Genomic DNA, 13,667 nt, shown 5'->3' on the forward strand with positions numbered 1-13,667 from the left:
TACACTTTACAATAAGGTTCCATTTGTTAAAATCAGTTAATGCATTAGTAACAATGAACAATATATTTATAACAGTATTTATAAATCTTTGTTAATGTTAGTTAATAAAAATACAGTTGTTCATTGTAAGTTCCTGTTAGTTCAAAGTGCATTAATTTTAACATACACAACTTTTGATTTTAAAAATGTTTTCTATAAACTGGCGGCCAAAAGTTTGGAACAATGTACAGATTTTGCTCTTATGGAAAGAAATTGGTACTTTTACTCACCAAAGTAGCATTCAACTGATCACAATGTATAGTCAGGACATTAATAACATGAAAAAATTACTATTACAATTTGAAAAAAAAATGTTCAGAACTTCTTAAACTACTTCAAACGGTTCTCATAAAAAAATCATCCACGTGCAGCAATGACAGCTTTGCAGATCCTTGGCATTCTAGCTGTCAGTTTGTCCAGATACTCAGGTGACATTTCACCCCACGCTTCCTGTAACACTTGCCATAGATGTGGCTGTCTTGTCGGGCACTTCTCACGCACCTTACAGTCTAGCTGATCCCACAAAAGCTCAATGGGGTTAAGATCCATAACACTCTTTTCCAATTATCTGTTGTCCAATGTCTGTGTTTCTTTGCCCACTCTAACCTTTTCTTTTTGTTTTTCTGTTTCAAAAGTGGCTTTTTCTTTGCAATTCTTCCCATAAGGCCTGCACCCCTGAGTCTTCTCTTTTCTGTTGCATATGAAACTGGTGTTGATGTACTTGTCCTCTTGTTTAGTTGTACATCTGGCCTTCCACATCTCTTTCTGTCCTTGTTAGAGCCAGTTGTCCTTTGTCTTTGAAGACTGTAGTGTACACCTTTGTATGAAATCTTCAGTTTTTTGGCAATTTCAAGCATTGTATAGCCTTAATTTCTCAAAACAATGATTGACTGACCAGTTTCTAGAGAAAGCTGTTTCTTTTTTGCCATTTTTGACCTAATATTGACCTTAAGACATGCCAGTCTATTGCATACTTTGGCAACTCAAAAACAAACACAAAGACAATGTTAAGCTTCATTTAATGAACCAAATAGCTTTCAACTGTGTTTGATATAATGGCAAGTGATTTTCTAGTATCAAATTAGCAATTTAGCATGATTACTCAAGGATAAGGTGTTGGAGTGATGGCGGCTGGAAATGGGGCGTGTCTAGATTTGATCAAAAATGACTTTTTTCAAATAGTGATGGTGAAGTTTTTTTACATCAGTAATGTCCTGACTATATTTTGTCATCAGTTGAATGCCACTTTGGTGAATTAAAATACCAATTTCCTTCCGAAACAGCTAAATCTGTACATTATTCCAAACTTTTGGCCGCCAGTGTGTTAAAAATTAACATTAACCAAGATCACTAAATACAGAACAATTATTGTTAATTTTTAGTTCATGTTAACTAATTTTGTTAACTAATGTAAGCAAATGGAACGTTATTGTAAAATGTTACCAACTTCTTTTTAATGACAGCGTAGGCTAATAGGTTTATTCTCAAAAAAAGAAAAGATTACAACATTTCATTTTTTTAATAATATGTTCAGATAAATTCATATCACCACAACACAAAATCCCTGTGCCAAAAATACTGAAAGCTGAATAATATTTAAGATGAAAAGCTGCTTTATATATTGGTTTAAATGGTTTTAACTATTCTATATATGGTTATTTATATACAGTATGTATATAAAAAATTTCCGTAAGAGTTGCTCCTGTTTCTCAACTGGTGGAGCATGACACTTGCAACGCCAAGGTTGTGGATTCGATTCTCAGGGGAGACACAAACTGCTAAAATGTAAAATTAGTTAGTTCAACTTCAGTGTAATACCACCAGGGGGCAACTGAAAACAGCAGGAGTCACTGCGACATCTCAAAACCTCTATAAACATTAGCACCATGCAGGCAGTGAGGTCATCCTGCAGATTAAGAGAGCAACACTCTCATGTCTGCTCTGCTGGCATCCTAATTATGTTTTATATATGTATATTTGACTATTGGGAGTAGTATCTGTGGCTTTTTGCAACACGTATGCAGGATTTTACCTATAATAATAGTGTATTTTAAGTAACAACGCAAGATTGTTACAAACAACTGTTTGACAGGTATACCCCACAAGCCCCCCGTCTGTCCCCGTCCCGTCCAATGGAATACAGTGACTGAATTTATTCCATTGGACAAAAATGAGATGTTACCATTTACTGCATCTCTTCCATACTATGAAACTTATTGGTGTCTTTCTACCTAACATCTCCTTTTGTACTCCATGGGAGACAGTCAAACGGGTTTAGAAAAAAAAAAACATGAGGGTGAGTAAATAATGGCAGAATTTTCATGTTGGGTGGACTATTCCTTTTAGTTAGTTTCAAATGTCTGTTATTTCTGAGATGTCTCATACATCCCAATGTATAAAAAGCTTAATATTGTACCTGCCTCTAAAGATGCCACAGCACACTGCAAAAAAACACAGTGAGTTCTCTCCTCATGCATATTTCATTATAACACCTTTGATCTGGATAGATATGCCACACACAGAAATATTCAGAGCTGTGTGTGTGATGGCATCTGTCAGTACAAGTGTGTGTGTATATGTGTGTGTGTGTGTGTGTGTGTGTGTGTGTGTGTGTGTGTGTGTGTGTGTGTGTGATTAAAAGGAAATCATTTGTTGTGCAGATGTTGAGTCTCCTGCTCTCGTGGCTATTTTCTGATGTCTAGAAGGTTTCGAGGTCCCCTATGCCTGCATCATTTTATGGGGTAAATCCTAAACATAATGAGCCTGCCGAGCACGGTTACCATGACAACTGTTTTCGAACGCGTCTACAAGAAAAATAAAAAAAGAACACAGTGTGGGACAGACCGAGTGTGAAAGAGAGAGAGAGAGAGAGAAGGTGAGAGAGAGAGAGAGAGAGAGAGAGAGAGATTTGGCTACTGTTGTTAAAAAGGATAAAATGGAGAACATTTCTCATTTAAAAAAAGTTTCTAAAGTGGCGAAATAAAATGATTTAATGCAGTGTTGCCTAAAATCTCACTTTCTAATATATATTCTGTTCTTAAGTGAGCGGTAAAATTCTATTTTAAACAGATAGGAACTCACTTTATATTCAACATAACGATGCCTCACAGGCATTCTGACATCTCCATTTTTCACTAAAGACGTTCCGAAAAGGAACAAAAAAAGATATTCTTAACCACATGCTCCTGATTTATTATCAAGACTTGGGATTTTAGTGCTTTTTGTGTTTTAATGTCATTTATATTCACATGTAAACTATATAGAATCCGACTAATCAGTTTGTGTTTTGTACCACAAGATAGACTTAGGCTGTAGTTTCAGGATGAGATTTTGTGTTCCGTCTGTACACTTGCGGCAGAGGGATGCTTTTGGAGTGTCTAACAGTGTTTGTGTAATGTTTCATGGGTTTTGAGTGTCTTTAGCCTTAAACGCCACGTTTTAAAGGGATAGTTCACCCAAAAATTACAATTCTCTCATCATTTACTCCTTTTCATACCGTCCCATATGTGTATGACTTTCTTTCTTCTGCAGAATACAAACACAGATTTTTGTCTTTGTCTTCAGAAGCGATATTATAGGTGTGGGTGAGAAATAGATCAAAATTTCAGTCCTTTTTTACTATTAATATCCAGTTTCACTTTCACATTCTGAAAGTAAATGTGGAAGTGGAGATTTCTGATAAAAAAGATTGAAATTATGATCTGTTTCTCACCCAAACTGATTGCATAGCTTCAGAAGACATACAGTTGTGCTCAAAAGTTTGCATACCCTGGCAGAAATTGTGAAATTTTGGCATTGATTTTGAAAATATGAAAAAACTATTTTATTTAAGGATAGTGATCATATGAAGCCATTTATTGTCACATAGTTGTTTGGCTCCTTTTTAAATCTGATCAAAAGTTTACATACCCTTGAATGTTTGGCCTTGTTACAGACATACAAGGTGACACACACAGGTTTAAATGGCAATTAAAGGTTAATTTCCCACACCTGTGGCTTTTTAAATTACAATTAGTGTCTGTGTATAAATAGTCAATGAGTTTGTTAGCTCTCACGTGGATGCACTGAGCAGGCTAGATACTGAGCCATGGGGAGCAGAAAAGACCTGCGTAACAAGTTAATGGAACTTTATAATGTTGTAAAAGGATTTAAAAAGATATCCAAAGCCTTGAAAATGCCAGTCAGTACTGTTAAATGACTTATTAAGAAGTGGAAAATTTGGGGAACTCTTGATACCAAGGCAAGGTCAGGTACACCAAGAAAGATTTCAGCCACAACTGCCAGAAGAATTGTTCGGGATACAAAGAAAAACCCACAGGTAACCTCAGAAGAAATACAGGCTGCTCTGGCAAAAGGCGGTGTGGTTGTTTCAAGGAGCACAATATGACAATACTTGAACAAAAATGAGCTGCATAGTCGAGTTGCCAGAAAGAAGCCTTTACTGCGCCAATGCCACAAAAAAGCCCGGTTACAATATGCCTGACAACACCTTGACACGCCTCACAGCTTCTGTCACACTGTAATTTGGAGTGACGAGACAAAAATAGAGCTTTATGGTCACAGCCATAAGTGCTATGTTTGGAGAGGGGTCAACAAGTATTGTGCTCCTTGAAACAAAGCTGTAATCATTTCTTTTTTTTTAAGTCTGGGGCAAAACGAAACCCGAGTGCCAACCACGTCGCACACAAAATTCTGAACCTTCGACCAGAATTTCTGGATCTCGACACACCACCAAAAAATATGGGCCATGTATCCATCCTCCAACTGGCATCTCCAGCAGGTGGGTGTGTCTTTAAGACCAAGCCTATACAGTCTTGAGGGGGTCCAATAAAATCTATGCAAAATTTTGAATTGTATAAGACGCATCCTTGCATCTCTAGATGCAGACTTAACGTTTTTAAGAATCTTAGCCCACACTCCTTCCTCCAATGCCAAGTTGAAATCTTTCTCCCAAACTCTCTTGAGAGAAGTTAAGGCTCCGTCCCCCAGACTCTGAATTAACAGGGAGTAATACACTGATGCTTCATGACCTTTTCCAAAAGCCACAATCACCTCTCCCAAAGCATCTGCCTCCTTAGGGGGGTGTGTGCTACTCCCAAAAATAGTACAAAGCAGGTGGCACAGTTGTAAATACCTATAAAACTGAGGTCTGGGGATCCCAAAATGTTGGACCAATTTTCAAACAATCTCAACACTCCACTTTCATATAGGTCACCGAGTGTAGCAACCGCCCTCACAATCCACTCTGGCCAGCAGAAAGGGGACTTGCCAATACACAATGTTGGGTTCTGCCATATGCTCGAGGCAACATTTAAAGAAGTGTCCAATTTAAACAATCTGGACACTTTAGTCCATACCGAGTGTAGATGCGAAATAACGGGGTGTAACTTAACTTTTCCGATTAATTTGATAGAGATGCTTTGTAATGGCGAAATAGGGGCAAGAACTGCCTGTTCAATAACAAACCAGGGAGGGGCTCTCTCAGGTGGAAGTGACCAATGAGCCAAATGTCTGAGACTGAACGCATAGTAATAAAAAAAAAAATCTTGGGTGGGCCTAGCCCACCTTTGTCTATCGGCCTATGTAACTTATTAAAATGCAATCTGGGACGTTTACCATTCCAAATGAAGGACTTCGCTATGCTATCAAATTGCTTGAAATAAGAGAGGGGGACATCTACAGGGAGAGATTGTAGCAGGTAGTTAGATTTTGGAATACAATTATTTCTAATAACATTAACCTTCCCAATCATCGATAAATGTAATGAAGCCCACCTGCCCACATCGCTCTAAAACCTTTTTATTAAAGGGTCAAAATTAACTAACTAAATCAGACAAATTTGCTGGGAATAAAATCCCCAAATACATAATGCCCTGTTTGGGCCACTGGAAGGCGCCCGGCTGGAAAGCTGTTACTGGACAGTACGCTGTCGGAGCCAAAGCTTCGGATTTAGACCAATTGACTTTGTGTCCTGAGAACTTGGAAAAGGAATTAATAATTCTGTGGAGGTAAGGCACAGATCTAGTAGGTTCAGAGACAAATAATAAAACATAATCTGCATAAAGCAGAAGCTTATGGGCCACACCTCCTGGAACCACCTGGAAAATCATCCTCCTTTCTTATCACGGCTGCTAATGGTTCCAGGGCAAGACGGAACAATAATGGGGAAAGAGGGCAACCCTGCCGAGTGCCCCTATCCAGAGTAAAATAATCTGAAATTAATCCATTTGTTTGTACCGCTGCTACAGGGTGTCTATAAAGTAGCTTAATCCAACCAATAAATGTACTCCCGAACCCATACATTTCCAAAATCTTAAAAAGATAATACCATTCTACCATATCAAACGCCTTTTCTGCGTCAAGTGAGATGGCAGCGACCGGAGACTGATCATTTGCTACTGACCATATGATATTGATGAGACGCCCGATGTTATCAAAAGAGCTGCGGCACCGAATAAACCCCACCTGATCTATATGTGTAAGAGATGTCATAACCTTACTTAATCGGTTAGCCAAAATGTTAGAATTTTTTTTTACATCTTGTTGGATCAGGGAGATGAGATGGTAACTTTTACACTCGATTGGATCTTTGTCCTTTTTAAGAATCAGACTGATCCGGGCTTGTGTCATGGTTGGAGGAAGCTTTCCATTCGTTAATGATTCAGTAAAAACTTCTAACAAAAGTGGAGCCAGTTCTGTAGCATAGGATCTAAAAAATTCTGCTGCAAAACCATCTGGCCCCAGAGCCTTGCCAGTAGGTAGGGACTTTATTACCTCGTCAAGCTCCTCCAAGGTCATCTCGGAATCAAGAGTGTTTTTTTGCTCAGTCTTCAGTTTAGGATGATCTAATGGTTCCACAAAGTTTCTAATATCTTCATCAGTAGACGAAGACGTGGAACTATAAAGATCAAGATAGAACTCTTTAAAGGCATTATTAATATCAATGGCTGAGGTAAACATTTCACCACCAGCAGATTTCACTGAGGGACTGATAGAAAGAGACTCTATCTAGCAAAAAGCTTCCCTGCTTTGTCCCCCGACTCAAAGTATGACCATCTTGCCCTGAATAACCAAAACTCCACTTTCCGCGACAAAATAGTATTATATCTATATTTCAATCGGGTCAATTCTCTGAGGCCATCAGATGACATACAGCGCTTCAGCTCTGCCTCTGCACTTTTAATATTTCCTTCCAACTCCACAAGTTCTCGTGCTTTGGATTTTTTGATGAATGAGGCATACTGTATGATCCGACTCCTAAAAACCGCCTTAAATGCCTCCCAAGCCACACCCACAGAGGATACCGAGGACCAGTTGGTCTCCATATAAATATTGATTTCAGTCTTTTACATTTGTTGGAAATCAGGATTTTGCAAAGGGATACATTAAGGTGGCAACTATATGATTTATTTTTCTCTATATGTGGCAACACCTCTAAACTCACCAGGGCGTGATCCGAGACTAAAATGTTTCCAATTGAGCAGTCAACAACAGATGAAATGAGGGATTTGGATATAAAAAAAATCTATTCTAGAATAAATCTTATGGACTGATGAAAAAAATGTATAGTCTCTACCAGATGGGTTCAAAAGTCTCCAAATATCTGTAAGACCAAGATTTTTACACATCCTGTGAAGCATCAGTGTTGCTCTAGGGGGATTACACACTTTTGCTTCACTATGATCAAGGACTGAGTCCATCAAAAGATTAAAGTCTCCTCCCAAAATTATATCATGAAGGGTGCCAGCGGCTTGCAACATCCTTTCAAGATCTATAAAAAAGCCCTGATCATCAGCGTTAGGTGCGTAAATATTAGCCAAAATCAGACTTTGCCCCTGAATTTCTGCTAAAACAATAATGACTCTTCCTAATTTATCATTATACTGTTTGAGACATTTGAATTGTAAATGTTTATTTACCAGTATAATGACTCCCTTGCGCTTACTTGAACCAACACTAAAGAAAACATGTCCACCCCATATCTTCCCAAATGTTTCAGCTTCCTGTGGGGAAAGATGCGTTCCTTGAAGAAACACTATATCATATTTCTTACGTTTAAGAAAAGAAATAACCTTCCTTCTTTTTATGGGGTGCCCCAACCCATTCACATTCCATGTGGAGAGAGACAATCCACTCATATTATCATTTGACATTTTGAGATAATAGAAAAAATAAATTGGGTGTCAAAAACAAAATTATGAAGACCGCATTTCAACATTAATGCAACAATAAAATCCCGAACTTCCCCCCGAACAAAACGAACAGAAAAAAGAAAAACTTGCACATTAATCCCGTGCACGACAGCGCCAACCGCCATCAATCCCTTTAAACTCAAAGGGTCCATGTATGCCTACGAGCCCCCACGACAACTTTGCCATTGGATTGCTCAATTTTGCCTCACAAATTTGTAAGGCAAAATTACATAACATCAAATATTTTGTAAAACAAACCCCTGCCAATAGGCAGAATAAACACAAAGAACGTGTAGACTCATTCAAAGAACTGTCTCGAAGGTGTTCCTTCACAAAACAAATTCCAGCTGATATAAAGCCGTTCAGTTTCCTCGGTCAGACAAACGAATCTTCAGTGAGCCAGCTGATGAGTGCAGCAGATGACATAATCATTCCAATGTCCCACGAAAATACTCCACAAATCATATTCCAGCCAACAGGAGGCATAAGCACCAGGAACTGACAGATTCATCCATAACTGTCCCGAAGTAGTGTTATTTAACAAAACAAGCTCCAACTGCTACGCGGGACCAGCACAAAAGGAAACGAAACACGCATCCCTGTTCCTCGGATGGTCAAGAGTCAATTCACTCGGAGGCCGCAAAAAAGTATATCCCATGATTTACACAGTCCGCCAACTTTATAAAAGACATGCTTTGTGTGGGCATGTAGATATTTTGCGGTAATCCGTAGTGTCTATTCTCAATCTGCCCGGGAACTTAATTATAAAAGTGATCTTTTAAGTGTTAATCCACAAAACAAAACAAACTCCAACCACTCGGCGGAGCCAACGCAAAAAGAAACAAAAATGGCACCCAGCTTCCTCCGAGAGCCAGAGTATGTACAGTGAGTCAATCCACTCACAAGAAAAACACCCAATGGTTACTCACCCATTATTTCAATAAAAGACATTGCTTGATTGGGACTTGTAAATACCTTGCTGCCGTCCTTGGTGTTTATTCTCAGTCTGGCTGGAAACATCAGAGCAAAAGTGATCTTCCGCTGATGTAAGAGTTTCTTGCATTCCTTAAACCGATTGCGTTTCTCTCTTGTCGAATTCGCAAAGTCCGGGAACAAGAAAATATTGTAATTCTTCCAAGAAAGCTTTCCTTTGCTCCTTGCCTGGCGCAACACGAGATCTTTATTTGATGATCTAAAAAATTTGGCCAGAATCGATCGGGGCCTTTCTCACTCAGCAGATCTGTGAGCTCGCTCGATTTCCAGCTTGTGGCCTGTTATGTCGAGCAGACTCGGGAAAAGCTCATCTAGGAATTTCACCATATCTCTGCCCTCCTCATGCTCAGCAATTCCAACAATTCGAATGTTATTCCTGCGGCTTCTATTCTCAAGATCTTCAAGCTTTTCAAGAACACGTTCCAAATCAACTTTGGTTGTAGGCAGATTAGCGGCTAATTCCCTCTGTGATGCCTCCAAGTAATCGATTCGTTTTTCAACATCTGTCACTCTTTTGACTAGCTCAGTGAATATTTTTTCCATCGCCGTAATCGATCGACGTATTACAGCAAGATCCTCCAAGTCCGCAAGTACCTTCGTCAACATCACCGACAGTTGATGCTGGATTCCTTCTCCCGCCGCGCCATCCAAATCAAGTCCCCGGTCCACAGGCCTGTCTGGGCTTTCATCTTGAACCCGTAAGTGTCTTTTAATGTCTCCAGAGCCCGAGGATTTTGACTTCTTTGCCATGTTTACCTCAAACAGTAAATGTGTAACTGGGTGTATCGAATTTCACCAGATTATATCATGAAAATAATTAAAATAATTAGCAAAGTGCGCAGAGCTGTCTCTCACACGTCTGCCCTTCGCATGGCGTCACGTGGCTCTCTCTGTACTTTCACTCTTGATAATGTCGCTCTGCTCAAACCAAGGAGAATTAAGGGTGTTTCACAGCCTTGGCTAAATTACATCACCCGTGCTCTCAGACAAGAGTGTAGAAAAGCAGAGCACAAGTGGAAAAGAGACAAGCTTCAGGTCTCTTTTGACATCTTAAAGGTGTCTTTAACAAACTATCAAAGAGCAGTGAAAGAAGGAAAAGCTAAGTTTTTCTCTAAAGTAATCTCTGATAATGCAAACTGACCAAAAGTATAGTTTAATACTATCCATTCTGTCTGGCTACAGACCCTTGCACAGTACTGAATCTGCATTGCACAAGGTTACTAATGATATTTTTCTCTCCATGGATTCAGGCTTACATGTTGTCTAAGTCTTATTAGATCGTTGTGCTGTGCTCGACACTATCGACCATAACATTCTTCTCAATCGTCTCGAGTGTAGGGTTGGCATCCAGGGTATGGCCCTCCAGTGGTTTGCCTCCTATCTAAAGGATAGGACATTTTCTGTAAATGTATTAAATTTCTCTTCTACATCGGCTCATTTATCATGTGGCGTCCCTCAAGAGTCAATTTTAGGACCCTTATTATTTTCCTTGTATATGCTTCCTCTGAGCTCTATTTTACAGAAGTACAGCATATCCCATCGCTGTTATGCTGATGATTCCCAATTTTACTTACCAGTGAGCTTAGACAAGAAGTGTTCATTTGATAACATCCAAAATTGCTTCGAAGATATTAAACATTGGCTGGCAAACAATTTGTTACAATTAAACGAAAGCAAAACCGAAGTTCTGATTTTAGGTCCCTCCATGTCCTCCTTACCTGGCCTGGCCACCCAGTTAGGTCCTCTGTCATTGAATGTACAAGATCATGTAAGAAGTCTTGGAATGATTTTAGATTCATTATTAATTTTTAATAAGCAAATTATTGCCATTGTCAAAGGTACCTTTTTCCACCTGAGATCTATCGCTAAAGTCAAACATTTTCTTTCCAGCAAAGACCTGGAAATTGTGATCCACTCACTAATCTGATCAAGGTTAGACTATTGTAACTCACTGTACATTGGCCTCCCTCAAACTGCGTTATCCCGCCTACAGCTGGTTCAAAATGCAGCAGCTAGACTTTTGACAGGGTCAAGAAAGAGGGATCACATTACCCCTGTATTAGCGTCTCTACAGCATGGCTTCCCGTTAAATTCAGGGTCGATTCTAAAATTCTGCTTTATGTTTACAAGGCACTATCTGGTCTTGCGTCCAAATACATCAGTGACCTTCTCATCCTTTACTCCCCCACCAGAGCACTCAGGTCTTCTTATCAACTTCTTCTGAGGGTTCCTCGTTGTCGCTATAGAACTAAGGGTGATTGTGCCTTCTCTGTGGTAGGTCCTAAACTCTGGAATAGTCTCCCTTACCATGTGAGGTCAGCTTCTTCAATAGCCATTTTAAATCCTCTTTGAAAATGTATTTATATTCTTTAGCATTTGAACAGGACTTTTTAATAGGTTAAATTAGGTAAATACTTGATGCAGTTTTTAATTGTATCTATTTATTTATTATTATTTCTTTTTTTGTATGTATATAATTCTGTCATTGTATACAGTATTTATTTGATTGATTTGTAAAGCACTTTGGGTCAGCTTCTGTTGTGTTTTAAATGTGCTCTATAAATAAAGGTTGACTTGAGTTGAAAATGTGGGATACGGGATGAAACTTGTAGGTAACGGGATGAAACAAATCAGACACTCTCTATGGAACCTCTACAGAGTTTATACATAAAAAGCAGCAGGTGTATGAAGTACTTTTAGTTGTGAATAAGCGTCTGACCTGCTGGACGTCCTGTTGGAAGACGCAGAGCTGTAGGCGCTGATGGAGGCGGAGTTTGCGGTGCTGCCAGATATTCTCCAGCTGTCTCTGGTGGTGCAGCACCTCATGAATGATATCCAGGACGTGGTGCACTGCCTTGGAGTAGTTAGCCGTGGATGTCAGGGAATCTGCACTGCCTGGGGTCAAAGGGCGCTGTAGCTTATCTAGCAGGGCTTTGCCATCCTGACTCACCTGAGGATGTACGGGCAATACATATAAAGACTTGAAGATCTTATTCAGAGACAAAAATCACAGTCTTAACTGATTATTCTTTACTTGGTTCTTACTCGGTTTTCGAGGTGAGATGAGTTTACACAAACATAAGCAAAAATAAGTCTCATGTCCTGACTGACATTTTGAGTAACACACTTTGTGGTGTAAGTATCCCTATACAGCATTATTTTTTCCGCACCTCAGAATAGGCAGCATTGATGTGTTCATAGACACCCTGGTGGTGGTGGATGGTGTCTTCTAGGTCCTGTAGCTCAGAAGGAAGTTCTCCCTCACCACAGGCCTTACACCATGAGTCCATGTTGCTCATATACTGGTAAGAGACTAAATGAAATCAGCGTGACACATACACAAAACCATGATACTACAAAACTCAAACACTACCTCAGGTTTCCCAGAAACAGACAAATAGTATCCGAGCCATAATTTAAGGAATATTTGCTGTAAGTGAGATTTTGAACAGAAACAATGTTTTTTATTATTATTATTATTATTATTATTAGTGCTTTTGAGGAAGAACTAATGACTAGATTTTAGGGATGTGCACAAGTAATCGATTAATCGAGTACTCGTTCAGCTTTAAATATTTGACTAGTAAAAACACTACTCGAATATTGCAATTTGATTTTCCTTTGTGCCTTTGCCTGCCATGGGCAACACTGAAACTGCTTATCTCACCTAAATGGTGCCGTTAGTTCTCCCAAAAAGAAAAATTCTGCCATTAATTAAAGTGTTTGTATCGCTTCAGAAGACTTGGAAAGTATGTTTCTGTGTGTGAGTGCAAATGATTTTTTGTTTTGTTTTTTCTAATTATCTTATTGTTTATGCATAATGCTCATTTTTTCATAATAAAAACAGGTTCAAAAGTTGAAGGTTCAACTTAAATTCTAAATTTCAAGTAAACAATTACTCGTTTTTTTATGTGTTAGAGTACCGACTACAAAATTACTCTAAATGCCCATCCCTACTAGATTTGCCATCATGTTTTGGTCTCTTTGAAGTTTTGAATTAGTTATAGGTATTCAGACTTTTGTTTGAGGAAAATAGTAGCAAGTAAAGTACATATCCACAAGCAGAACTGTATATTCTGCATTGTTTCTGAGTTATATCTGTGAAAGAATCAGTACTTTTTACTTTTGAATGGACAGAAATTCCTATAACAAATTCTATATACATTTTCCTCTATCATTTCCTGATTTAGTGAGTGAATACAGTATATGATCCAATTATATAATCCAACATTACAAGTATTACAATATTGTAAAACCTTTCATTCAAGCTCCAAACAATATTTATCCAAACATCACAGTTGATATAACTGCCTTAGACTTTCAGCTGAAGTAAATGTAACTTTTGCAAGATAACTTAGGGCCGCCCACCACTGAGTGTATTACAACACTGTGTTATTTAGAAAAATAATAAATACATTACAATCTGTTGGAAGGGGGCTGCAA

The 13,667-nt window shown here is 38.7% G+C and overlaps 1 protein-coding gene across 5 annotated transcripts in view; it reads right to left on the reverse strand.

The window, feature by feature from the left end:
• Positions 1–13,667, reverse strand: part of triob (trio Rho guanine nucleotide exchange factor b) — a 237,687-nt gene that overhangs the window by 93,990 nt on the left and 130,030 nt on the right. For all 5 annotated transcript variants that reach the window (XM_051720104.1, XM_051720103.1, XM_051720101.1 and 2 more), the window contains exons 9-10: positions 12,395–12,526; positions 11,944–12,174 (exon numbers count right to left, since the gene is read on the reverse strand). In XM_051720104.1, coding sequence (XP_051576064.1) covers positions 11,944–12,174; positions 12,395–12,526 — 363 coding nt within the window. The remainder of the gene's footprint in view (positions 1–11,943; positions 12,175–12,394; positions 12,527–13,667) is intronic.

This window comes from Myxocyprinus asiaticus, chromosome 16 (assembly GCF_019703515.2).
Source record: "Myxocyprinus asiaticus isolate MX2 ecotype Aquarium Trade chromosome 16, UBuf_Myxa_2, whole genome shotgun sequence".
In the NCBI taxonomy this organism is placed as follows: Eukaryota; Metazoa; Chordata; class Actinopteri; order Cypriniformes; family Catostomidae; genus Myxocyprinus; species Myxocyprinus asiaticus.